The sequence below is a fragment of the Oncorhynchus keta genome, chromosome 30 (assembly GCF_023373465.1).
Source record: "Oncorhynchus keta strain PuntledgeMale-10-30-2019 chromosome 30, Oket_V2, whole genome shotgun sequence".
Taxonomy (NCBI): Eukaryota; Metazoa; Chordata; class Actinopteri; order Salmoniformes; family Salmonidae; genus Oncorhynchus; species Oncorhynchus keta.
Genome location: NC_068450.1, coordinates 25,961,862 through 25,989,140, shown reverse-complemented (window position 1 = coordinate 25,989,140; position 27,279 = coordinate 25,961,862). Strand labels below are relative to the sequence as shown.

Genomic DNA, 27,279 nt, shown 5'->3' with positions numbered 1-27,279 from the left:
GCTTCCACTGGAGGGGCAGACTTTTGTTGGAGTCATGGTGGCGGAGACTTTCATGTGGTCCACGGTGGGGGAGATTTTCACAGTGGCCACAGTGGGAGAGACTTTGTCGGCCTTAAACCTAGCAAGGCTGTCTGCCTTGTGTTCTGGCCCTTTCATGGTGGCTGTGGCTGAGGTCGTGAACGGAGAGGAGGAGGGTGAGGTTTGTTCCACCTTGACTAAAGTAGTAGTATTACTTAGAATGCTATGAGGAGCTATAGGGGACACCATTAAGGGGGTAGGGGAGACTTTTCTGGAGGACAGGGCAGGGGAGGCATTTCTGGAGGACAGGGCAGGGGATACTTGCATGGGGGTAGGGGTGGGGGAGAGATTTAAAGGAGTAGTATTGGAGGACACTTTTCTGGAGGACAGGGCAGGGGAGACTTGCGTGGGGGTAGGGGTGGGGGAGAGATTTAAAGGAGTAGTATTGGAGGACACTTTTCTGGAGGACAGGGCAGGGGAGACTTGCGTGGGGGTAGGGGTGGGGGAGAGATTTAAAGGAGTAGTATTGGAGGACACTTTTCTGGAGGACAGGGCAGGGAGACTTGCATGGGGGTAGGGGTGGGGGAGAGATTTAAAGGAGTAGTATTGGAGGACACTTTTCTGGAGGACAGGGCAGGGGAGACTTGCGTGGGGGTAGGGGTGGGGGAGAGATTTAAAGGAGTAGTATTAGAGGACACTTTTCTGGAGGACAGGGCAGGGGAGACTTGCGTGGGGGTAGGGGTGGGGGAGAGATTTAAAGGAGTAGTATTGGAGGACACTTTTCTGGAGGACAGGGCAGGGGAGACTTGCGTGGGGGTAGGGGTGGGGGAGAGATTTAAAGGAGTAGTATTGGAGGACACTTTTCTGGAGGACAGGGCAGGGGAGACTTGCGTGGGGGTAGGGGTGGGGGAGAGATTTAAAGGAGTAGTATTGGAGGACACTTTTCTGGAGGACAGGGCAGGGGAGACTTGAGTGGGGGTAGGGGTGGGGGAGAAATTTAAAGGAGTAGTATTGGAGGACACTTTTCTGGAGGACAGGGAAGGGGAGAGATTTAAGGAGTTAGGGGAGGGGGACACCATTCTGGAGGACAGGGCAGGGGAGAGATTTAAGGGGGCAGTGGTAGGGGAGGCTTGTACAGGGTTAGGGGAGGCTTGTACAGGGTTAGGGGTATGGGAGGCTTGTACAGGGGTATGGGAGGCTTGTACAGGGGTAGGGGAGGCTTGTACAGGGGTAGGGGAGGCTTGTACAGGGGTATGGGAGACTTTTACAGGGGTAGGGGAGGCTTGTACAGGGGTAGGGTGGGCTTGTACAGGGGAAGTGGCAGGGGAGACATTTAAGGGGCTAGGGGCAAGGTTAGTAGGGGAGCCTGGGGTAAGGGGGAATATTTCAGGGGTCACGGGGGTGACTTGTACTGGGGTGGTGATGGGGGATTCTTGTACCGGGGGCGTTAGGGGGGAAACTCCTGCTGGACTCGTGTTGGGAGAGATCGGTTCGGGAGCCTCTGTGGGGGACACTATAAAAGTGACCCTAGTGGGGGACATCTTAACAGGGGCCATCTCAGTGTCGTCAGGTGCAGCAGAGCCCATGCTGGGCTGGGACGACAGGGCCTTCACAGGGCTGGAGGTCTGCACTGGAGCAGTCTTCAACGGATCATTGAAGAGGGGTTCCTCTTCCACCACGGGCTGGCTCAGTGACACTTTGACCCCCACTGGATCACTGCCTCTGCGCAGCGAGAACAGAACTAGACTCTTCTTCCGCTTGGCCGCGGTGGCCACCACACCATTTGTGGTCTCTGTTTTGACATCTTTGAACATGCTCTGCAGGTTGTACCCCTCCTTCCTCTGGGGGTCCTCCTCATCCCCCTTCTCACTATCCAGGGCCTCCGATTGGTCCAACTGGTCGCCAGACCCCTGATCCTTCTTGTCCATGTGGGTGACTCGGAACCTGTAGGTATACGGACATCAGATAGTACTGTACATCACCACGATGAGAACCCTAGATAGCATAACCGTACACATGTAAAGTACTTAAACACAAACACAAAGGCCTCTGAATTCTCTGAATCCTAAATCACATTAGAAAACACAAAGTAGTGTAACTAGAGAGACTACAAATGTGTTAATGGGTTACCAGGCAAAAACTAATTAAATAAATAAAGATGAATGTATTGTGTTGTCAAACACCCGTTCAGTGTGACTCACCTTCCCACAGCGAACACTGTGGACTCTCTCCTCTCTCCTGGCGTTCTGGGCTTATTGGTCCGAGGCACACGGCTCAGGCGGCGGGCCTTCTTGGACCGCCCTTGCACACAGAGTGTGCAGGACTTATGGTCGAGCTGGGCGCCAGAGTGCACTGTGTGGTGATGAGGTGGAATACCCCCCAGGCTCTCTTTGCGCAGTAATCTTTTGGAAAGACAATGAAATACCTATTCAGTCAGGCATGTTTATTTTCCATTCCTTTTCCAAAATCGGTCCTGGAGACCGCAAGGGGTCCTAGGTTTTTGTCCTAGCGCTACACAGCTGATTCAATTAATCAAAGCTCAATGTTTAGTTGATTATTTGAATCAACTGTGTAGTGCTAGGGCAAAAACAAAACCATGCACCCCTTGGGGTCCCGAGGAGCGTGTCTGGGAAACACTCTAGACCATGACTAAGCAAAAACTTCCAAAAACATCTTTCTAAGCATCTAAACGTCATTTCTAAGCATCTGGTTTATAGTAGCATATTTGTTGTAGTCTGCCTGTGAAATAAGAGTCTCTAGTGTGATCCATCAGTCCCTCTGTTCCCCTCTCTGGCCGCCTCTGTCTGTGACCTCCCTCCCATCAGGACTGCAGAATCTCTGGGGAGTACTGTAGCTGTACTGCTGCTGTAGCTGGCTGAGAGAGGACAGTGTGGGAAGAATACCAACGAACGCCACGGCCCTGTAGGCTGCTGTCAGTCTGAGAGCGCTATCTTGGTAAACAGACAGGAACACTAAAACCCTCACCCTAGAGGTGCCAAGTAAGAACATGGATCTAATTAACAAGCATAAATCTCTCCAATATACTAGTAGCACATCACAGTTATATTATCACAGCACACCACTGGGTGTGTTTCTCTAGAATACCCTCGATCAGCTCTACCTAGAATGCCCTCGATCATCTCTACCTAGAATGCCCTCGATCAGCTCTCCCTAGAATGCTTGATATGGATGTAAGGAGAAGCACGTTGGTTGAGTGCAGTAACAGCATACTATGGAGGGAGACTATTTGTCTCTTTGCCTCACAACAAGGCAGTAAAGATCAGGTCCTGTATCCACAAAGAGTCTCAGAGTAAGAGTTTAAGTTCAAAATAAATCAGATTGTATGGACAGATCCTAGATCAGCACTCCTACTCTGAGACACTTTGTGGTTACGGGCCTAGATCCCATAACAGAGCTGCTGAGACCAAGACAACATTAAGCCAGGTGACCCCATGGGACAGATAGCCCAAGGACACACTGCATCGCGCAGGAACAGAGGGGCTGGGCACCCCACTCCATAGCTACCCGCTAGTCCCAGCATAAATACAAGCCACACAATACACTGACTTCATGACTGCCACAGGCACATAGAAATGTAGGCTACACCCATTGTTGTGGCCTCTCTGAAAACACAACAGCCTAAAGCAGGTGGAATCCCTGTAGTACAGTACAGGAGACCTGCATTTAAACCATATGCATTATGTACCACAGAAATACTGGTTTGTTCCAGAGAGAAATAAAGTAGGAGTATAATTACTTGAGAGGAGTTGGTGCTGTTACGAAGTAACCTTAGCTCTGCACTAAAATACTTTCACCAAAGGTGATAACACGCTGGAGTAAGACAAGGTGAATGTAAATCTACATACACAAAAATACATTATAACTAAGTAAAATAAAAATTGATCTTAGCAATACGTACCTAGGATCATGATGTTGACATATATCCTGTTTTCCTAGCATATCCTTGAAGGCTTCCATGTTAGCTAGAAGGTAGAACACAAACATTACACACTTTTGCTAAGCACAATTTAAATTGCAGTATTTAAGTGCCAAAGGTATTGATAAAATGTAGTATCTATTAAGTTATTGCCTTCATTTTCAATGATGCACTTCAGGATTTGTTCAACGGTGTCTTGATTTTCCTCTTCTTCATCATCTGTAATATATGAAAACTTATCTGACGAAGCAGCTTGCCCCCAAGCGTGCTTCATCATCATTCAAGATTATTAAAGGAAATTCTCAAAGTTATTGACCTGGACCGTTTTTCCTTACTTCAATGAAAGGAGCATATTTCTGTTTGTTTGTATGCTTCCACGAGATTCTACTTCCTTTAAAGTTGTTTACTTCCACTGAGGCCAATGGTTTTCAAGTACCCATTAAATAAACACTAATTCAATATGGGAAATATGACTTCTTTGTGAGTGTTCAGTGGTTACATTGGACTGAATTTAATTCAAGCTGAAATAACATCCTCTAACATAAAGAGTACAGTTTCCTGCTGACAGACATGTCCGAAAAACAAGGCAATCAAACAGGGAAAACGTTAGTACATAGAGTCGCAAATCAACGACTCAGACACGAGACGTATGTGGTGAGGGTCAATAGATAATCACAGGTTACAAAGGGAAAACCAGCCATGTCGCGGACCCTGACGTCTTGCCCCCGGACAAGCTAAACACCTTATTTTCCCGTTTTGAGGATAACACAGTACCACTGGTCCCAAGGACTGTGGGCTCTCGGTCTGTTCATTGACTATAGCTTAGCCTTAAACACCATAGTACCCTCCAAGCTCATCATTAAGCTTGGGGCCCTGGGTCTGAACCCCGCCCTGTGCAACTGGGTCCTGGACTTCCTGACGACCTGTCCCCAGGTTGTGAAGGAAGGAAACAACACCTCCACTTCGCAGATCCTCAACACAGGGGCCCCACAAGGGTGCATGCTAAGCCTCCTCCTGTACTCCCTGTTCACCTATGACTGCATTGCCACACACGCCTCCAACTCAATCATCAAGTTTGCAGACGACAGGCCTGATTACCAACAATGACAAAACAACCTACAGGGAGGAGGTGAGGGCCCTGGTGGAGTGGTGCCAGGAAAATATCTTCTCCCTCAACGTAAACAAAACGAAGGAGCTGATCGTGGACTTCAGGAAACAGCAGAGGGAGCACTCCCCTATCCACATCGACGGGACCGCAGTGGAGAAGGTGGAAAGCTTCAAGTTCCTCGGCATACACATCCCTGACAAACTGAAATGGTCCACCCACACAGACAGTGTGGTGAAGGTGGCGCAACAGCGGCTCTTCAAACTCAGGAGGCTGAAGAAATTTGTCTTGGCCCCTAAGAACCTCACAAACTTTTACAGATGCACAATTGAGAGCATCCTGTCAGGCTGTATCACCACCTGGTACGCAAACTGCACCGCCCAACTGTAAGGCTTTCCAGAGGGTAGTGAGGTCTGCACAACGCATCACTGTGTGCACACTGCCTGCCCTCTAGGACACCTACAGCAGCTGATGTCACAGGAAGGCCAAAAAGATAATCAAGGACAACAACCACCTGAGCCAAGGCCTGTTCACCCCACTACCATCTAGAAGGCGAGGTCAGTACAGGTGCATCAAAGCTGGGACCTAGAGACTGAAAGACAGCTTCTATCTCAAGGCCATCAGTCTGTTAAATAGCCTTCACGGCTACCACCTGGCTACTCAACCCTGCATCTTAGAGGCTGCTGCCCCATGTACTTTGACATGGAATCACTGGTCACTTTAATATTAGAATATTAGTCACTTTAATAATGTTAACATACTGCTTTACTCATTTCATATGTATTACCAGAGGTGTGGAATCGAGTCACATGACTTGGACTCGAGTCAGACTCAAGTCACAAATATCATGACTTGCAACTTGACTTTGACTTTAACACCAATGACTCGTGACTTAACTTGGACTTGAGCCTTTTGACTCGAACTGACTTGATACCCTCCCCAAACCCAAATATAAAAAATGATGCTACTAAAAAAAAGTGCAGCGCATCAACTTTTCATTTAACGGATTACAGTTTGAATCAGACAGCAGCCAATCAAATTGTGCCAGCTGAGAAAGAGTTGCGCGTGGCAGCGCAGAGGAACGTTGGCGGGTGAATTCAGATGGAGCGCTTGGAAAGATGACACCAAAAAGTATTATTTTTGGATATAACAAAAACATATTGCAACTTGCAGAACATGCGGGAAGAAAATGACAGACGGAGGCGCAACAACTTCCAACTTTGTTCGACATTTGAAGCTGCACAAAGAACGCTAAGTCGTAGCTAATATAGCCGACAGCTATATCATTCATAACTTTGCTAGTGTAGCATGTTGGCTAACGTAACATTAATTCAATGAGCCTCCACACAGTCAGTGTGGGAATGTGATCATTGCACCCAAGATTGAGCTACAACTGGCTAGGCAGTTAGTAGCCTAAATCCTGCCTGATGTTACTACTGTTCCTAAAGCCATTGACATATGTTAGCCTACTGTAACCACAGTGTGTGTGTGTGTGTGTGTGTGTGTGTGTGTGTGTGTGTGTGTGTGTGTGTGTGTGTGTGTGTGTGTGTGTGTGTGTGTGTGTGTGTGTGTGTGTGAAGGTTGTCGGCAATGATACCACCTCTGGATACTGTATTCTATTCTACTGTATTTTAATCATTGCAACTCCAACATTTTTTGTATATATATATATATATATATATATATATATATATATATATATATATTTCTTAATTCCATTCTTATAATTTTAGATGTTTGTATTGTTGTGAATTGTTAGATACTACAGCACTGTCGGAGTTAAGAACACAAGCATTTCGCTACACCTGCCATAACATCTGCTAAATGTGTGTATGTGACCAATAAGATTTGATTTGATTTGACATCAATGGATAGATCAAAAGCCAATATACAGTATATGTAAACACACTCTGACAGACCCTGGTAGATACCTACCATTCTTGTCTGGTCCCAGTTTCTGCTCACACTCCTCATCGTCCTCCTCCTCCCCAGTCCTGCAACGGTAGCCCTTCTTCTTCAGCAGGTGGCAGACCAGGAAGCCCAGGAGGCCAGTGATGAAGAAGAAGAAAACCAGGAGGAAGATCATATACGGGGGAGGGGGTTCCCCCACTGTCGATGCCTCCAGGTCGGTCATCCCTCAAAAGGGTCTTCACTCACCCTCTATCTGTAGTGTAGTCCTGTATAGCCAATGGGTACACACATATGTCCTGTGGTCAGTAACGTAACCATGAAGGAGGTCCCCCACACTTATCAGAAGATGTCAACTCTTGATCCACTCAGCGGCATTGATCGCAACTCAGGAGAGGCAAAGGTCCTCGGAAGAGGCAGAGAGTCCTCCGAAACACAACACAACACAAACACAACCAAGCTGCACTGCCTCTTTTTTTTGTTTTGTTTTTTGAATTTGACCCCTTTCTCCCCAATTTCTCCCCAATTTTGTGGCATCCAATTGTTTTAGTAGCTACTATCTTGTCTCATCGCTACAACTCCCATACGGGCTCGGGAGAGACGAAGGTTGAAAGTCATGCGTCCTCCAATACACAACCCAACCAAGCCGCACTGCTTCTTAATAATACAGCGCGCATCCTCCTGCACCAATGTGTCGGAGGAAACACAGTGCGTGCACCTGGCAACCTTGGTTAGCGCGCACTGCGCCCGGCCCGCCACAGGAGTCGCTGGTGCGCGATGAGACAAGGATATCCCTACCGGCCAAGCCCTCGCTAACCCGGACGACGCTAGGCCAATTGTGCCTCCTGGTCACGGCCGGTTACGACAGAGCCTGGGCGCGAACCCAGGGTCTCTGGTGGCACAGCTGGCGCTGCAGTACAGCGCCCTTAACCACTGTGCCACCCGGGAGGCCCAGCTGCACTGCTTCTTGACACAATGCACATCCAACCCAGAAGCCAGCCGCGAAGCCAGAATCTCTGGTGCCTTAGACCACTGCGCCACCCGGGAGGCCCTTAGGTGCCATTCTTTGCGAGGCACACAGAGTCCATGCAATTTATTATGTGACTTGATAAGCAAATCTTTACTCCTGAACATATTTAGGCCATAACAAAAGGGTTGAATACATCAAATAAAACATAATTCCACCTTGACATTATGGGGTATTATTGTGTGTAGGCCACTGGACAGTGATACAACATTTCAATTTAATACATTTTAAATTCAGGCTGTAACACAACAAAATGTGGAAAAAGTCAAGGGGTGTAAATACTTTCTGAATGAACTGTATAGGGCCTAGACTTGAGGTCAACAGATTAATTGGAATGGCCGATTAATTAGGGCTGATTTCAAGTTTTCATAACAATCGGAAATCGGTATTTTTGGGCGCCGATTTGTATTATTATTATTATTTTTTAGATATATTTATACCTTTATTTATCTGGGCAAGTCAGTTAAGAACACATTCTTATTTTCAATGACGGCCTAGGAACGGTGGATTAACTGCCTCGTTCAGGGGCAGAACAAGAGATTTTCACCTTGTCAGCCCGGGGGACTCAATCTTGCAACCTTACAAATTGGTATTTTTGGGTGCCGATTGTGTACATTCTTATTTTCAATGACGGCCTAGGAACGGTGGGTTAACTGCCTCGTTCAGGGGCAGAACAACAGATTTTCACCTTGTCAGCCCGGGGGACTCAATCTTGCAACCTTACAAATTGGTATTTTTGGGTGCCGATTGTGTACATTCTTATTTTCAATGACGGCCTAGGAACGGTGGGTTAACTGCCTCGTTCAGGGGCAGAACAACAGATTTTCACCTTGTCAGCCCGGGGGACCCAATCTTGCAACCTTACAGTTAACTAGTCCAACGCAATAACGACTTGCCTCTCTCTCGTTGCACTCCACAAGGAGACTGCCTGTTACGCGAATGCAGTAAGCCAAGGTAAGTTGTTAGCTAGCATTAAACTTATATTATAAAAAACAATCAATCATAATCACTAGTTAACTACACATATTACTAGATATTATCTAGCGTGTTCTGCGTTGCATATAATCTGACTGAGCATACAAGCATACAAGTATCTAAGGATCTGACTGAGCGGTGGTAGGCAGAAGCAGGCTGGTAAACATTCATTCAAACAGCACTTTCGCGCGTTTTGCCAGCAGCTCTTCGTTGTGCGTCAAGCATTGCGCTGTTTATGACTTCAAGCCTATCAACTCCCGAGATGAGGCTGGTGTAACCGAAGTGAAATGGCTAGCTAGTTAGCGCGGGCTAATAGCATTTCAAACGTCACTCGCTCTGAGCCTTCTAGTAGTTGTTGCCCTGGCTCTGCATGGGTAACGCTGCTTCGATGGTGGCTGTTGTCATTGTGTTCCTGGTTCGAGCCCAGGGAGGAGCGGGGAGAGGGACAGAAGCTATACTGTTACACTGGCAATACTAAAGTGCCTATAAGAACATCCAATAGTCAAAGGTTAATGAAATACAAATGGTATAGAGGGAAATAGTCCTATAATTCCTATAATAACTACAACCTAAATCTTCTTACCTGGGAATATTGAAGACTCATGTTAAAAGGAACCACCAGCTTTCATATGTTCTCATGTTCTGAGCAAGGAACTGAAACGTTAGCTTTCTTACATAGCACATATTGCACTTTTACTTTCTTCTCCAACACTTTGTTTTTGCATTATTTAAACCAAATTGAACATGTTTTATTATTTACTTGAGGCTAAATTGATTTATTGATGTATTATATTAAGTTAAAATAAGTGTTCATTCAGTATTGTTGCAATTGTCATTTTTAAAAATAAATAAATAAAAATTGTCTGATTAATCGGTATCTGCATTTTTGGTCCTCCAATTATCGGTATCGGAGTTGAAAAATTATAATCTGTCGACCTCTAGGCTAGCCACAACCAGAAAGCCCCTCACCTCAGCAGTTCAGACATATACTCCCAAGCAGATCCACCTTGCAGCAGTAAAATAATATTTCCTGTGTATCTCATAGAAATATAGTACATTCCATTCTGGCTACTCTCTCAGCCTAACATGTTTACAATATGTGGGTGGAATTGGAAATGTATGGCAACTAATGTCTCAGGAAACAGAAATGTACAGTCTATCTGTCCCTCTAAATTATGCCACTCACCAATATGGTTGTCAATGGTCTAGTGTCACTGTCACAAGAGGACAAGTCCTGTATACAGCTCTGTCATACTTACAGTACATCAATTTATAATATAGATTATCAATACATCTGTTGAATTACAATGAGCTAATTTGCTAACATTGTATTTGCAGAATAAAATGTCAGGAATCGACACAAGCCAATTGAAATATGAAGCAGAATATCTCTGCATCAGCATAAGCACAGAGAATATTGAGGTGACTCAGCAATATAATGCCCCCCATCAGGAACACACACATTGATGATTGTGTTTTTAAAGGCCCTGTCATTTTCGGGAAGCTCTGTACTCATATCATTACAAACAGAGTTTTTCAGAGAGTGGAAAATAATGTGATCCATTGCTAAGAATAGAAAGGGTCACTTGATTCAATTGTGCCATTGATTTTTATATGTGATGCCTGCAGTTGTCAGCTGTCTTTTTCACATTTTATTTCCTAGAGATACATATGATCATTTCAAAACTCACTACAAACTGGCCATTTGAATTCGTAGTCTGTCATATCAAATACTGTTTTAGGATCTTAATTTGAGACAGTTAGCTACAGCAGGAAAATAATCCTGCAGCAACAGAAAATGTGAATTATTATGTGTTTTATAATTAATGGACATTTTTGTAGGGGTTGAAACATTTTTTGTAAGAGAAAGTGGAAATGACAAACTTCAGAAGTCTTTTTAACATCAAATACACTACAAGATTAAAAGTTCTCATTCAACAGGGTGATCAAATTAAGATCCCACAGCTGTATACGTGACCTCTACTCACCATGGCTGACTGTTTCCACATTCTGACCCTCCTCAGTGACATAAAAATACATTATGTTTTGAATAGCCATTTCCTTTCAGATAACCTTTACTATATCTTCAACTGTGAAGAATGTACAGCTGTACAGTATTTGCATAACTGCATCAACATTAATTGTCTCAGTTCAAGTACAAGTTTAGGGCTACATGAGTGACCTTGATCTCAGTGATGACTACCTGACATGTTACTAATCATATTACAGTTAGACCTACATGAAGGCTACAGGTGTACACCATTTAGGCTACTATAAACTAAAGACAAGCAGTGGACAGGCAAGACAGCTTCTAGGCGATGGGACAATGGCCACTGTAGCCTGTTGGTAAAGCAGGGGACAGTTGAGCCACCTGAAAAAAAATCATAAACTCTATTTAGGATATACTTAACCTATCTATCTTCCTATACTTTGTTAAATATGGAAACACTGTAGGCTATTTCAAGTTTAGTTGGATTTTGTAAAGTTTAGGCTCACTAGGCTATTCCTTAGTTATTTAAGCAATAAAGCCCGAGGGGGTGTGGTATATGGCCAATATACCATGGCTATTAGCCATATATCACAAACACCAGAGGTGCCTTATTGCTATTATAAACTCGTTACCAACGTAATTAGAGCAGTAAAAATAAATGTTTTGTCATACCTGTGTTATATGGTCTGATATACCACGGCAATCAGCCAATCAGCATTCAGGGCTTGAACCACCCAGTTTATAATACACCTTTATACATTGATCATAGTGCCTATGTCGGACAGCATGTAGGAATGATCAAGTTCTACTTTTGTAAGCCTATCCTTTTAACAAAAACTAGTGAAGTCCGAAAATGAATTGTGACATTCGTGACATGGTGGCCCGTACCTACAACGGTAGCCTAAATTGAAAACCCACAACAGAGTGACCACCCCGCAGTGCACTCCATCTTTTGCAAGTTTCAGGCGGCCTCATGGCCCATGATGACACATCTGCCCTTGGTATTTTAAATGCGCTAGTAGCTACTGTACGACATGCACACGTGATGGAATTTTGACAAGGACAAATATGACAAAACCAGATATTCTTGCTGAGTCTCTGGATCTGTCTGAGTCGGAACTTGACCGAGGATGCACTTGAGCGCCTGATACTGTAGCTCCATCATCGTGACTAAATCAAGCAGTCTACATAATTAATCAATGACACACTGCTGCGCTAAACTATAAATATATATATATATTAATTATAATCCTATAATATCATTCCCATAGTAATAATGTTCCAATCGCTGTGAAAAACAACATTGTAGCAATTCATTTGCTGCATCATACGCTCCCCAGGTTCAATTGCCGACTTGAACAGCCCATACGCCCATCTATAATGAGCCGTTCCCTTTTATCATTATTTAACGAGTTGCAAAGCACCCTACTTACGTTCTTTCAGAAACATTATGAACCCGTAGTAAATGTGGATGCTATCCCGATAGGTGTGTGATCTCATATAGTAAATCCATTGAGATCCGCTACAGTTTTCTTCTGGCCAAACGAGAGCTGCTCTGGAGCAAACGGAGGGAAGGAGATTCTGCAAGTTATTTAAAGGGAAAAGAGCAACGACATATTGTGTAGCCGTTATTTTATTTTAAGGCCAGATTTATGGACTGTTACACTTTTACAATTCATCCAATTGGTCCAATTAATCGATGCTAACAAGTAGATAATTGAAAAAAAATCCACATTTGAAAGTGAAGCATTGACTAACTAATTTCAAAATCCTGCACAATCCTTACAAATGCTTAAATTTGTAAGATGTTTGACTCAATAGTTGTTCTAGTAGTCCAGTTAAAAATAAACAACAATATCTACATAGACGGGTGCATTAGACATTTATCCAATAACTACAGTGATATGTTGTTTCTTGAAGAACACACCCCTTAGAACAGAAGAGTTAAAGAGGAACTGGACAAGTTTACACATGATATGATTAAACTAAAGTGATATCAAGTTTGTTTTGTCAGCACCATGCATTATCCACATAAAGGGGAAACAATTTGGATAACCAGAAGGCTATGTGAAGGATATAGGCTAGTAAACACATAATATCTATATCAAATTTGCTTACAATAAGTCATACTCATCATAAAAAGTGAACTACAGTTTTTGTTACTAAGCTCTGACATTTTTCTTTCTCAACATTTGACCCATAATTTAAAAAACAGCCGGACTGCCATGCGTAGCCAGGGAGAAAGTATTAGCCTAGCTCCTAGCGGCTGTGATTGGTAGTACATTTCCCAAGCCCCTCTTTCTGTCCCCGCCCCACAGACTGTATTGTTTGGTACTGCCAGAGACGAAGAGAAAGAGAGAGGCTTCATCATGTCTTCTCTACTTTTGGTGGCCTTAACTTCATGTTGTTTTGCAATTATAATATTGACAAAGTTCCAGTGAAACGTTCTGCTTTTCATCGGCAGGTTTTCTTGTCATGGTCCTTAATTTATAAACACAATTTTTCTCCACACAGATATTATATATGGAATAATCGGGATATATTGTATAAAAATACCTCTCTGTTTTTAGAATATTGGTTCAGAAATAATATCCTATTGGTGAGCCAACTGGTAAATGCAGAGGGTCTTTTACTCAGTTATAAAGAATTCTTATCACTTTACAAGGTCCCTGTAACACCTAAAGATTTTGCAATTGTTTTAGATGCCATTCCCTCAGGTGTTGCTATGTTATTCAGGAACATGTCAAGACCTGACCCTCAGAGCCTACCTTCTATTGAACCTTCAACCTTCTGTTGACTCATCAGTAGGAAAGATTTGTTTCTCTTTTGGTCCATTCAACAACAGAGCGATACGATCCTTGTTTCAGCAGGATGTTGTATCTATACCTTATGTCATACCTTATTGGAATGGATTTATTGATAATATCTGTTGGAAAAAAGTTTGGATGTTGCCACACACATACCTACTTGTTAACAAAATTAAGGAAGTTTCCTTTAAAATTATTCATAAATATTATCCTGCCAACCACTATATGAAGAAGTTTAAGGAAAACATCAACTCAAATTGCTCCATTTGTAATGACCACCCAGAAACAGTTGTGCATCTTTTTTGGCATTGTATACATGTAAGAAAACTGTGGCAAGACATCAGTAGGTTTATAATTGAACACATTTATGAAGATTTTACACTATTGTGGAGAGATAATATAATAATAATAATATATGCCATTTAGCAGACGCTTTTATCCAAAGCGACTTACAGTCATGTGTGCATACATTCTACGTATGGGTGGTCCCGGGAATCGAACCCACTACCCTGGCGTTACATACAATAGAAATAAGCGGAATCATTTTTATGTAATTCATTTCATTATTCTTTTGGCCAAATTTCATATACACAAATGTAAATTTACAAACAGAAAACCACATTTTCGTACCCTACAGAAAGAAATTGAACTGTATTTTAAGACGGTTAAATGCTCTACTAACAAAAAAGCTGTTAGAATTGTAAGTATATGCATGTCCCTTAAGGTCCTTGTGTAATTGTAATGTGATATTGTACCCCCTAGCTCGATTGTCCATTGTTTGTAATCTATGTATGCTTGTGTTCCCTTATGTGCTTTATGTATTGATTTGTTGTTAATTTAAAAAATATATATATTAAAAAAAGAGAAAGAGAGAGGCCCAAATCGGCAGAAAATCTTTCTCCCTCCAGCAGGTGGCGTTTTTTCGCTGTTTCGACCACCAAGCGAGTGTCAAGTTTGGTAAACAAAACAATTAATGGCTTATTTGCTATGTGAGGTTTATTTGATCGAATAGAAGTTTCGTAATGCTTAAATTGTTTTGAGTGTACACGTGACATCCCGGCAACTTTGAGAAAAAAGTACGTTATATCGGACTTCTCTCGAGATGGCTATGCATATTCATGACATGAGGCAAGTAGTATAGCGTCTCCGTTGAATACAGGCGGTTGACCTCAACAACCCTAATTGAATATTTAAAACTAGATTACAATCTTCGTAACATTGCAAAAATCTGAAACTTTTTGTCCAAAACTGATGTACAGTAGATAAACTAATCCATGCTTTGTCACTTCTTGATTAGACTACTGCAATGCTCTACTCTCTGGATACCAGGATAAAGCACTAAATAAACTTCAGTTAGTGCTAAACCAGGCTGCTAGAACCTTGACTAGAACCCCAAAATTTGATCACATTACTCCAGTGCTAGCCTCTCTACACTGTTTTCCTGTTAAGGCTAGGGCTGATTTCAAGGTTTTACTGCTAACCTACAAAGCATTACATGGGCTTGCTACTACCTACCTCTCCAATTTGGTCCTGTCGCACATACCTACACGTACGCTACGGTCACAAGACTCAGGCCTCCTTATTGTCCCTAGAATTTCTAAGTAAACAGCTGGAGGCAGAGCTTTCTCCTACAGATCTACATTTTTATGAGACGTATATTCGGTCTTGATTTTTAAGTCTTCACTGAAGACTCATCTCTTCAGTAGGTCCTATGATTGAGTGTAGTCTGGCCCAGGGGTGCGAAGGTAAACGGCAAGGTACTGGAGCAACAAACCGGGGCCACTGTGTCCCCCGACCCAACCCTGTCTCAGCCTTCAGTATCTATGCTGCAATAGTTTATGTGCCGGGGGGCTTTGGTCAGTCTGTTATATCTGGTGTAATTCTCCTGTCTTATCTGGTGTCCTGTGTGAATTTAAGTATGATCCCTCTAATTCTCTCACTCTCCCTTTCTTTCTCCTCTCCCGGAGGATCTGAACCTCAGGACTACCTGGCCTGATGACTCCTGGCTGCCCCCATTCCACCTGCTGGTGCTGCTGCTCCAGTTTCAACTGTTCTGCCTGCGGCTATGGAACCCTGACCTGTTTCACCGGACGGGATACCTTGTACCTGACCTGCTGTTTTCGACTCTCTCTCTCTACCACACCTGCTGTTTCGACCTCTGAATGCTCAGCTATGATAAACCAACTGACATTTAATCCTGAGGTACTGACCTGTTGCATCCTCTACAACCCCTGTGATTATTATTTGACCCTGCTGGTCATCTATGAATGTTTGAACATCTTGAAGAACAATCTGGCCTTAATGGCCATATACTCTTATAATCTCCACCCAGCACAGCCAGAAGAGGACTGGCCACCCCTCAGCCTGGTTCCTCTCTAGGTTCCTGCCTTTCTAGGGAGTTTTTCCTAGCCACTATGCTTCTACATTGCTTGCTGTTTGTAGTTTTAGGCTGGGTTTCTGTATAGCACTCTGTGACATCTACTGATGTAAAAATTGCTTTATAAATACATTTGATTGGTTGATTTGGCTCCCTTGGGGCGCAGAGGTCTAAGGCATCTCAGTGCTAGAGGCGTCACTAAAGACACCCTGATTTGAATCCAGGCTGTATCACAACCGGCCGTGATTGGGAATCCCATAGGGCGGCGTACAATTGGCCCGTCGTCCGGGTTTGGCTGGTGTAGGCTGTCATCTTAAATAAGAATTTGTTCTTAAGGATTAGCCCCTTTAAAAAAAAATTATCCTAAAATGACATACCTGAATCTAACTGCCTGTAGCTCAGTCCCCGAAGCAAGGATATGCATATTATTGGTACCATTTGAAAGGAAACACTTTGAAGTTTGTGGAAATGTGAAATGAATGTAGGAGAATATAACACATTAGATCTGGTAAAATATAATAAAATATGTACCATCATCTTTGAAATGCAAGAGAAAGGGCATAATGTATTATTCCAGCCCATGCGCGATTTAGATTTTGGCCACTAGATGGCAGCAGTGTATGTGCAAAGTTTTAGACTGATCCAATAAACCATTGAGTTTCTGTTCAAAATATTGTATCAAGACTGCCCAAATGTGCCTAATTGGTTTATTAATACATGTTTAAGTTCACTCTCCTCAAACAATAGCATGGTAGTCTTTCACTGTAATAGTTACTGTAAATTGGATAGTGCAGTTAGATTAACAAGAATTAAAGCTTTCTGACATATGTCTATTTAATAAAAATAAATGTTAAAAATCACCTTTATTTAACTAGGCAAGTCAGTTAACCTCTACAGGATTGGTGGGTTCCCCCCTTGAGGTTGAGCTAACGTAGGCTAATGTGATTAGCATGAGGTTGTAAGTAACAAGAACATTTCCCAGGACATTCCCCAGAACGAATTGCAAAAATCTCTGAAGTTGGAGACTTCTATCTCCCTCACCAACTTTAAACATCTGCTATCTGAGCAGCTAACTGATCGCTGAAGCTGTACATAGTCCATCGGTAAATAGCCCACCCAATTTACCTACCTCATCCCCATACTGTTTTTATTTATTTACTTTTCTGCTCTTTTGCACACCAGTATCTCTACCTGAACATGACCATCTGATCATTTATCACTCCAGTGTTAATCTGCAAAATCGTAATTATTCACCTACCTCCTCATGCCTTTTGCACACAATGTATATAGACTCTTAAAAAAAAATTATACTGTGTTATTGACTTGTTTATTGTTTACTCCATGTGTAACTCTGTGTTGTTGTCTGTTCATACTGCTATGCTTTATCTTGGCCAGGTCGCAGTTGTAAATGAGAACTTGTTCTCAACTAGCCTAACTGGCTAAATAAAGGTTATATTCTTTGTTACAAAAATCCAATTCCACCAATCCAAAGAATGCATAGATGGGCGCTAGGACAGCCTGCCATACCGCTTTGTGGTCAACGACTCCCATTGTTAGTGCGGATATTCACCCGATTCGCCACCAATCACCCCATTAAAAAGGTGGAAACATTTTACCAATCACACCATTCAAACTCCCGGGAAAGGTTTTGGGGTTGGCTTCTATGACGAACATGCGCACTTAACTTAGTTAAAATCACCATTGAAAATGTCGCGTATCACACAGTACAATGTGTGGTTCTGAATCACTATTCAAAGGTAACGCGTACCACATTCACCATATATGATTTGTGTGATTGGTAAAATGTTTCCACCTTTTTAATGGGGTGATAGGTGGTAAATCGGGTACACCATCCATAATCTTTGGTACTGTCTTTGCCCGCCCACTTCGCTTGTCGCTGGACAATGACGTACGTTTTACTCGCTGTTTACAATGGCGACCACTTTCTAAATGAAGGAAAGATACATTTACAGTAGCGAACAAATACCCAGCGAACGGTAGAAAAACCAAGAAGTCTCTTTTGCAATGTCCAACAGAACAGCATATTTTTATGATCCGGATGTGGGGAACTTTCATTATGGTAAGATTCATTTTGGTTACAAAAGGCACGAAGCAGATTAGCATGTTAAGAAGCCGGCTAGCTAACTATTTAAATTGTTGTTATTTAGTAGACACTCGTATCCAGAGCGATTTACAGAAGTAATTAGAGTTAAGTGCTCAATGGCATATTAACAGATTTTTCAGCTAGTCAACTCTGGGATTCGAACCAACGACCTTTCGGTAACTGGCCCAACGCTCTTAACCGCTAGTCTACCTACTGTTTCCTCTTCAGTTTGTGATTATCTAGATAGCTAACGTTGGTATTAGATTCTTATTTCTGCTAGCAATCAGGTGAATTGATCTCGCTAACGTTACAAGCTATTAGTCGTGTGTTTGCAAGAGTTTCTTTATTCTACAGATATTTAGCTGGCATGTTATGAATGATAGCATCACGCAGAAGAACCACGGAGAAATCCGGACATTGATAACTGCGTATGAGATGACAACACACTGACACATGTGTTCCTTTCCTTATCAAGGTGCTGGTCACCCTATGAAACCCCATCGTCTCTCGCTGACGCACAGCCTTGTTTTGCACTATGGCCTCTACAAAAAGATGCAGGTAAGTCCTGCTGATGATCAACATGCTGAGAAGGCTGGAGATGTAATCATTAGTCCAAACAGTTTTGCAACTAAAACAAGGGTTTCTATTGGTCCCTCCCTGTTTAAGTCTGTTTGCTTCATTTAAGAAACGTTTTGCAACAGAATCAGCTAAATGAATACACCCCGATTAAACCAGACAAGTTCATGTCCTTCTTGACACCATGTTCATTTGACTGGTCCTTGTTCCCCAGGTTTTTAAACCATACAAAGCCTCACAACATGACATGTGCCGATTCCACTCAGAAGATTACATTGACTTTCTGCAGAAGGTCAGCCCCAACAATATGCAGGGTTTCACAAAGAGTCTCAACACCTTTAATGTTGGGGACGACTGGTGAGAATGTCTTATCTTCTATAATGTATTCCATTACTGCCTGGTGTATATTTGGATTCATAAGATATTTTGTGCTTAATATATATTTGTCAAAGTGCAGAATGTTATTTTCAAAAATGTTTTACCCCCTTTTCGTGGTATCCAATTGTCTCATCGCTACAACTCCCGTATGGGCTCGGGAGAGACGAAGGCTGAAAGCCATGTCCTCCGAAACCCAACCAAGCCGCACTGCTACTTAACACAGCGCGCATCCAAACGCGGAAGCCATTCGCACCAATGTGTCGGAGAAAACACCATGCACCTGGCGACCTGGTTAGTGTGCACTGCGCCTGGCCCGCCACAGGAGTCGCTAGTGCACGATGAGACAAGGATATCCCTACCGACCAAACCCTCCCTAACCCAGACGACACTAGGTCAATTATGCGTCGCTCCATAGACCTCCCGGCTCGAACCCAGAGTCTCTGGCGGCACAGCTAGCACTGCGATGCAGTGTCCTAGACTACTGCGCCACCCAGGAGGCCCTGCAGGATGTTCTTTTGACTCATGTAATATTATGATCAGTGTAATGTGCAGCTGTTGATCTATCTATGTGGCCTGTATAAAGGTAACGTGTCCTCTGTCAGCCCTGTATTCCCAGGCCTGTTTGAGTTCTGCTCCAGGTATACAGGAGCATCTCTACAGGGAGCGACACAACTAAACCACAAGGTATGCCCCCCCCCCCAGCAGTCAGCTTATTTTCTGTTAAATGTATTCTATTTACGGATCGGACATATTTATTAAGACCCATTCAGCAATTTATACAGCCAGGTAAATTGTTGACCAGATTTATATTTGATCAATGATCGGGACCGTTGCTTTGCAGATATGTGACATCGCCATCAACTGGGCCGGGGGTCTTCATCATGCTAAGAAATTTGAGGTAAGAATTATGCAACATTTGTTTCTTTGTCAAGACTATTTATTTCTACGGCCTCTGGTCACCTGCTTATGTACAGCTCTTTGATATCATGATTTCATTTGTTTTGGTTTTCAGGCCTCTGGATTTTGCTATGTGAATGACATTGTCATCAGTATACTGGAGCTTCTGAAGTAAGAGCAAAGCACCCCTACAGTCTTTTATTATGTTTTTGTCCATTTCGGGGTTCACGTCCCGCTAAGGATCTCTAACAACTAATAATGTAAATGTCCCTTTAGGTACCACCCGCGTGTGTTGTACATAGACATTGACATTCACCATGGTGATGGGGTGCAGGAAGCCTTCTACCTGACAGATCGGGTCATGACTGTATCCTTCCACAAGTACGGGAACTACTTCTTTCCAGGGACAGGTAAGACAAGCCATATGAGTATCTGTTAAAACCAGAAATACAGATACAGTTGAGATTGAAAAACAGCTTCTACAGTGGGGCAAAAAAGTATTTAGTCAGCCACCAATTGTGCAAGTTCTCCCACTTAAAAAGATGAGAGGCCTGTAATTTTCATCATAGGTACACTTCAACTATGACAGACAAAATGAGAGAGAAAAAAATAAAGATAATCACATTGTAGGATTTTTAATGAATTTATTTGCAAATTATGGTGGAAAATAAGTATTTGGTCACCTACAAACAAGCAAGATTTCTGGCTCTCACAGACCTGTAACTTCTTAAGAGGCTCCTCTGTCCTCCACTCGTTACCTGTATTAATGGCACCTGTTTGAACTTGTTATCAGTATAAAAGACACCTGCACCAGGCTGGGAAGACTGAATCTGCATTAGGTAAGCAGCTTGGTTTGAAGAAATCAACTGTGGGAGCAATTATTAGGAAATGGAAGACATACAAGACCACTGATAATCTCCCTCGATCTGGGGCTCCACGCAAGATCTCACCCCGTGGGGTCAAAAGAACGGTGAGCAAAAATCCCAGAACCACACGAGGGGACCTAGTGAATGACCTGCAGAGAGCTGGGACCAAATTAACAAAGCCTACCATCAGTAACACACTACGCCGCCAGGGACTCAAATCCTGCTGTGCCAGACGTGTCCCCCTGCCTAATCAGTACAGGTCCAGGCCCGTCTGAAGTTTGCTAGAGAGCATTTGGATGATCCAGAAGAAGATTGGAAGAATGTCAACTCGTCGTGTTTGGAGGACAAAGAATGCTGAGTTGCATCCAAAGAACACCATACCTACTGTGACGTATGGGGGTTGAAACATCATGCTTTGGGGCTGTTTTTCTGCAAAGGGACCAGGACGACTGATCCGTGTAAAGGAAAGAATGAATGGGGCCATGTATCTTGAGATTTTGAGTGAAAACCTCCTTCCATCAGCAAGGGCATTGAAGATGAAACGTGACTGGGTCTTTCAGCATGACAATGATCCCAAACACACCGCCTGGGCAACGAAGGAGTGGCTTCGTAAGAAGCATTTCAAGGTCCTGGAGTGGCCTAGCCATACCTTTTTTTTTTTCTCATTTTGTCTGTCATAGTTGAAGTGTACCTATGATGAAATTTACAGGCCTCTCCCATCTTTTTAAGAGGGAGAACTTGCACAATTGGTGGCTGACTCAATACTCTTTTGCCCCACTGTATCTCAAGGCCACCAGACTGCTAAACAGCCATTTCTAACTCAGAGAGACTGCTGCCTACATTGAGACCCAATGACTGGACACTTTAATAAATGGATCATTAGTCACTTTAAACAATGCCGCTTTAAATAATGCCTCTTTAATCATGTTTACATATCTTACATCACTCATATCACATGTGTATACTGTATTTTATACCATCTATTGCACCTTGCCTATGCCGCTTGGCCATCGCTCATCCATATACTTATATGTACATATTCTCATTCACCCCTTTAGATTTGTGTGTATTAGGTAGTTGTTGGGGAATTGTTAGATTACTTGTTAGATATTACTGCGCTGTCTGAACTAGACACATCAACATCTGCTAACCATGTGTATGTGACCAATAGAATTTGATTTGAGTTTGTCTTAATGACTAAATGATTGAATATCTCTATGGGACAATAGAGGTTGTCTTAATGAGCTTATTATTTGTTAAACAAATCTTGTCTGTTTTGTCCCATAGGTGACATGTATGAGGTAGGGGCTGAGAGTGGCCGGTACTATTGCCTGAACGTGCCTCTCCGGGATGGGATTGATGATCAGAGTGAGTAGTGTCCTTCCTGGATCTCCCACTTAGGCTGGCTCTCTGGTGCTCCACTCTGATAATGCTATTAGACTGAGGCCATTGAGATGTCTCTGGGGAGTGCTATTATCAGATGTTATGCTGCCTGACTGTTAGTTTACCTGCACTCTAAACTATTTACATCTATCTGATGGCTGTTATAGTTCAGAAGGTCTGATAGTATGCAGGATCATATCCAACAACACGTTTCCTTATGTTTGAAAGGGGTTCAATTATATCACTTTGTCAATATCTAAAATGATTGAAAGGATTAATTCTCTTCCATGTGTCCAATATCTTAACATATCACTTTGTTTTAGGCTACAGGCAACTCTTTCAGCCAGTCATCAAGCAAGTGGTGGACTTCTACCAGCCAACCTGTATCGTTCTTCAGGTGATAATTTGGCAGCCAGAGATCGGTATTTTGCATGAATTGTGGTATTGAGTATGGGACTCACATGCACCTTTTGTCATTGACAGTGTGGGGCTGACTCTCTGGGCTGTGACAGATTAGGGTGCTTCAACCTCAGTATACGAGGCCATGGGTAGGTGTCTTGCTCAATAAATAATACATTATAACCCTCACCAACACTTACATCAGTATTAAATGGCCTTTGAATACAGCTTTATGGGTAAGTGTCTTAATAGAGATAAGGATACATGTTTGGAGGATGGAATTCAATGTACTCTATGAGGATGTACTGCCACCTGTTGGTAGGAGAGCAAATTTAAGGGATTATAGAGAAATTGGTACAGGATTTGGTTAACACAGGAGTCAGGTTATGGTAAACTGTCTCACCCAGGGTATATGCTTTCTATAGGGAGTGTGTGGAGTTTGTGAAGAGCTTCAGGATTCCCCTGCTGGTACTGGGAGGAGGAGGGTACACAGTACGCAACGTGGCCAGATGCTGGTGAGGGCTCATTTCTCTCAGTGCTGTAACTGGACTATAGTGGGGAGATTAGGTGACAGTTGTTTTTGATGGAGACCAAGAGAACATTCTCACAGTGTATATGGAACCACTTAAGAATGAACTCTGTTGCTCTTCTATTCCAGGACCTATGAGACCTCCCTCCTGGTTGATGAGCCAATTAGTGATGAGCTGCCCTATAGCGGTAAGCGAGCAAGCCTAAGCTCTTCTGCCACTGTTTTTTTCCATTTGCTAATTTTCTCTCCTCACCCCTCCAGAGTACTTTGAGTATTTTGCCCCAGACTTCACACTCCACCCAGATGTCAGCACCAGGATAGAGAACCAGAACTCCCGACAGGTCAGTTTGAGGACAAACAGCATGCGGTCCTCCCCCTCTCTTTCTGAACCACAGTCTACATACTGTTTTAACAATTCAAACATAATTCTCTCCATGGTGTAAGTCATTTATCTCCATCTTGTGCTTGTTTAGTACCTGGAGCAGATCCGTTCGACGGTCTTTGAGAACTTGAAGATGTTGAACCATTCCCCCAGTGTCCAGATCCACGATGTGCCCTCGGACATCCTGAGCTACGAGCGCACTGACGAGGGAGACCCAGATGAGAGGGGTTCAGAGGACAACTATTCCAGGTCAACACACTCTGCCTTATGTGACGCTAGAGCTGGGCGATATGGGGGGGAATTCATATCGTACATATCGTCCATCATATGTACATTTTTTGCGCTAACAAAAGAATATGCAATAAATTATTTTTTGGGGGGTGCTTGATCTAGGCGTTATGAACGTCAAATTGTGATAGATCTAACGTTTATGCAATAAATAACATTTTTTTAAAAATAGAAAGTTACTTATATATATATATATATATGCCATTTAGCAGACTTGGCATTTACTTGGCATTAGCGGCAGGGCTCTAGTCAAAAAAAAAAATTCCAGTGCCAAGTAAGAACCGAGATGGTAGCCTATGATTCAGAAAGTAAGTTTGATTTTTTTATAAAAAATCTAAACAATACAGGAAATGCATGATTGATGTGCAACCTGTCAAAATATGATCTAGATTTTATTTATGACACTTCAGAGAATTTGCTAAATCTTTGTGCATATTGACAATATTATTCACCACCTGAGGAAGTGGGAACTCAAAACACTAGATTGCTAACTCTAAATACTAGCGGGAATGTGATGAAAAATCAAAGCTGAAATAAATCATTCTCTACTATTATTCTGACATTTCACATTCTTAAAACAAAGTGGTGATCCTAACTGACCTAAGACAGGGAATTTTTACTAAGATTAAATATCAGGAATTGTGAAAAATTGAGTTTAAATGTATTTGGCTAAGGTATATATCAACTTCCGACTTCACCTGTAGCGAGGGTCAGTCGACGAGAGCATACAGGTTGCAGTGGGGCTTTGGTGACAAAACAGATGGCACTGTGATAGACTGTATCCAGTTTGCTGAGTAGAGTGTTGGAGGCTATTTTGTAAATGACATCGCCAAAGTCGAGGATCGGTATGATAGTCAGTTTTATGAGGGTATGTTGGGCAGCATGAGTAGAGGCTTTGTTTGAGAAATACGAAGCCGATTCTAGATTTAATTTCTGGATTGGAAATGCTTAATACGATTCTGGAAGGAGAGTTTACAGTCTAACCAGACGCCTAGGTATTTGGAGTTGTCCACATTTTCAAAGTCAGAACTGTCCAGAGTAGTGATGCTAGTTGGGCTATCGGTTGAAGAGCATGCACTTAGTTTTATTAGCATTTAAGAGCAGTTGGAGGCCACAGAAGGAGTGTTGTATGGCACAGTGTCCAAAGAGGGGCCAGATGTATACAGAATGATGTCGTCTGCCTAGAGGTGAATCAAGGAATCACCCGCAGCAAGAGCGACATCGTTGAGATATACAGATAAGATATGCCTGAATGTTGAACCCTGTGGTACCCCCATAGACTGCCAGAGGTCCGGACAACAGGCCCTCCGATTTGACACACTGAACCAGGCGAGGCAGTCATTTGAGAAACCAAGGCTATTGAGTCTGCCGATAAGAATACGGTGATTGACAGAGTCGAAAGCCTTTGCCAGGTCGATGAAGACGTCTGCACAGTACTGTCTTTTATCGATGGCGGTTATGATATCGTTTAGGACCTTGAACGTGGCTGAGGTGCACCCATGACCAGCTCGGAAACCAGATTGCACAGCGGAGAAGGTACGGTGGGATTCAAAATGGTCAGTGATCTGTTTGTTCACTTGGCTTTCGAAGACTCCAGAAAGGCAGGGCAGGATGGATATAGGTCTGTAACAGTTTGGGTCTAGAGTGTCTCCCCCTTTTGAAGAGGGGAATGACCGCGGCAGCTTTCCAATCTTTAGGGATCTTCGACGATACGAGAGGTTGAACAGACTAGTAATAGGGGTTGCAACAATGGCGTCGGATAATTTTAGGAAGAGCGTCCAGATTGTCTTGCTCAGCTGATTTGTAGGCCTATTCACTGCAAATTACTTTCTGCGGGCACGTCAAAACCACAGCCCATTACACTAGTCTACTGCGGTTCTAAAGTGGTGTCATGAACTCGATATCAAGAGGTGAGAAATTATACAGAATTCCTCTGTAGCTATAACAGTAGTTGCTTAAATGTTTCCCACAATAGCAGTTTGAGCAACAGTCATTTTCTTAATTTTTATTTAACTCGGCAAGTCAGTTGAGAACAAATTCTAATTTACAATGGCCTACACACCCTACACATGCTTCTCAGAATGCATCTCTCCCTCCTTGGTGTCACAGTGGGGGAAGGGAGTGGCTCGCTCACACAGCAGCGAAACAGGGACAGGCAGATACTTTCATAACAGGAATCAACATAATGCAAAGCCCATTACGGTTGACCAAGTATTTGTTTTAGAACAATCTACAGGAGCGTTGTGTAGCAACATGTCTCGGTAAGTAGAAGTCAATGTCATTTGTTTTATCGTCCCAGCTCTGACACACACAGGAGCATATGTTCTATTATACATGTTGGTAATGGAATCAATAGGACCAGTTTAAGGACGGGATTCAATCTGATTGCAGATTTGGAAAATGTGCCATTTTTAAAGTTGATTTCTGATTGAGCCAACAAATGCAGCATTTACCGTGGATGTGGATGTGGTGTCTGCACGCACATTACCGGCAACACGATTGGATTGAATCCCAGCCTTCGTGTATATCGTATGCGTGAACAACTGACATTGGTATGGTGTGTGATAGTCTCGAACTAAATAGCTTGTCTTTACAGGCCAGAAGCAGCCAATGAGTTCTACGATGGTGACCATGACAACGACAAGGAGAGCGATGTGGAGATTTGAACGCTCAGATGTCAGACTTTTCCCCTCTGGTTGCTCATGATATTGGGAAACCATCAAGGCTGCAGTCAGTTGACCAAACTTCTTTTCCCCAACAAATGGACTATTCAATGTCCATACTATACTCAGCGAGAGACCACCATTTATTCCTTTTTTTACTATGTCTATCATGGAGTATGTAGAGGACATTGTCAAGCACTTAATGTTATTCCTCACTTTTCGTAAACAGGTGTAGACTAACAGTGAAATGCTTACTTACAGTGAGTAACGATAACAGCTATATACATAGGGTACCCGTACCCAGTCGATGTGTACATGTGACTAGGCAACAGGATAAACAGCAGTGCGAGTCAAGGCACATTCTGATTCACCTGAAGACAGCCTAGAGGGGCCCAATACAGCCAGATTAACAGAGGGCATGATTGTGTATGAAACATCTGGGCCTTATTCATCAGCACAGGATAAGAGGAAAATACTTTCCCTTGGTCCAAAGGGCGTTGACTTATTTACCAGTTTTCACTTCACACACTGGGATCAGAGGTCGGTCATCTGAATAAGTTCAAATGTTTTGATCTTTTTTTTCATAAAATAAATAGGAAAACTGCATGGCTACAATGCTTCCAATCTATAAATACTCAATTTGATATTTAGAAAGTGAAATCAGACTACC

General features: G+C 42.9%; 2 protein-coding genes across 4 annotated transcripts; one reads left to right on the top strand and one right to left on the bottom strand.

The window, feature by feature from the left end:
• Positions 1-530: 530 nt before the first annotated feature.
• On the bottom strand, positions 531-12,535 carry LOC118363333 (uncharacterized protein DKFZp434B061-like). Its single transcript, XM_035744069.2, has 6 exons — positions 12,394-12,535; positions 6,996-7,237; positions 4,109-4,174; positions 3,938-4,001; positions 2,220-2,420; positions 531-1,962 (listed from the first exon to the last, which is right to left on the bottom strand). The coding sequence occupies exons 2-6, from the start codon at positions 7,192-7,194 to the stop codon at positions 531-533; spliced, it is 1,962 nt and encodes a 653-aa protein (XP_035599962.2). The 5' UTR covers positions 7,195-7,237; positions 12,394-12,535.
• Positions 12,536-17,787: 5,252 nt separating this feature from the next.
• On the top strand, positions 17,788-27,272 carry LOC118363330 (histone deacetylase 3-like). 3 transcript variants are annotated; one of them, XM_035744064.2, is made up of 15 exons: positions 17,795-18,224; positions 18,724-18,806; positions 19,039-19,181; positions 19,805-19,886; positions 20,044-20,100; positions 20,215-20,270; positions 20,376-20,509; positions 22,253-22,333; positions 22,672-22,745; positions 22,832-22,896; positions 23,173-23,262; positions 23,406-23,464; positions 23,538-23,617; positions 23,750-23,907; positions 26,543-27,272. In XM_035744064.2, the coding sequence occupies exons 1-15, from the start codon at positions 18,170-18,172 to the stop codon at positions 26,610-26,612; spliced, it is 1,287 nt and encodes a 428-aa protein (XP_035599957.1). In that variant the 5' UTR covers positions 17,795-18,169; the 3' UTR covers positions 26,613-27,272. The 3 variants fall into 3 exon arrangements, with proteins under 3 accessions (XP_035599958.1, XP_035599956.1, XP_035599957.1); XM_035744065.2 differs by lacking the exon at positions 26,543-27,272 and having other exon boundaries at positions 17,788-18,224; positions 19,786-19,886; positions 23,750-26,531; XM_035744063.2 differs by lacking the exon at positions 26,543-27,272 and having other exon boundaries at positions 17,790-18,224; positions 23,750-26,528.
• The last annotated feature ends 7 nt before the right edge of the window (positions 27,273-27,279 follow it).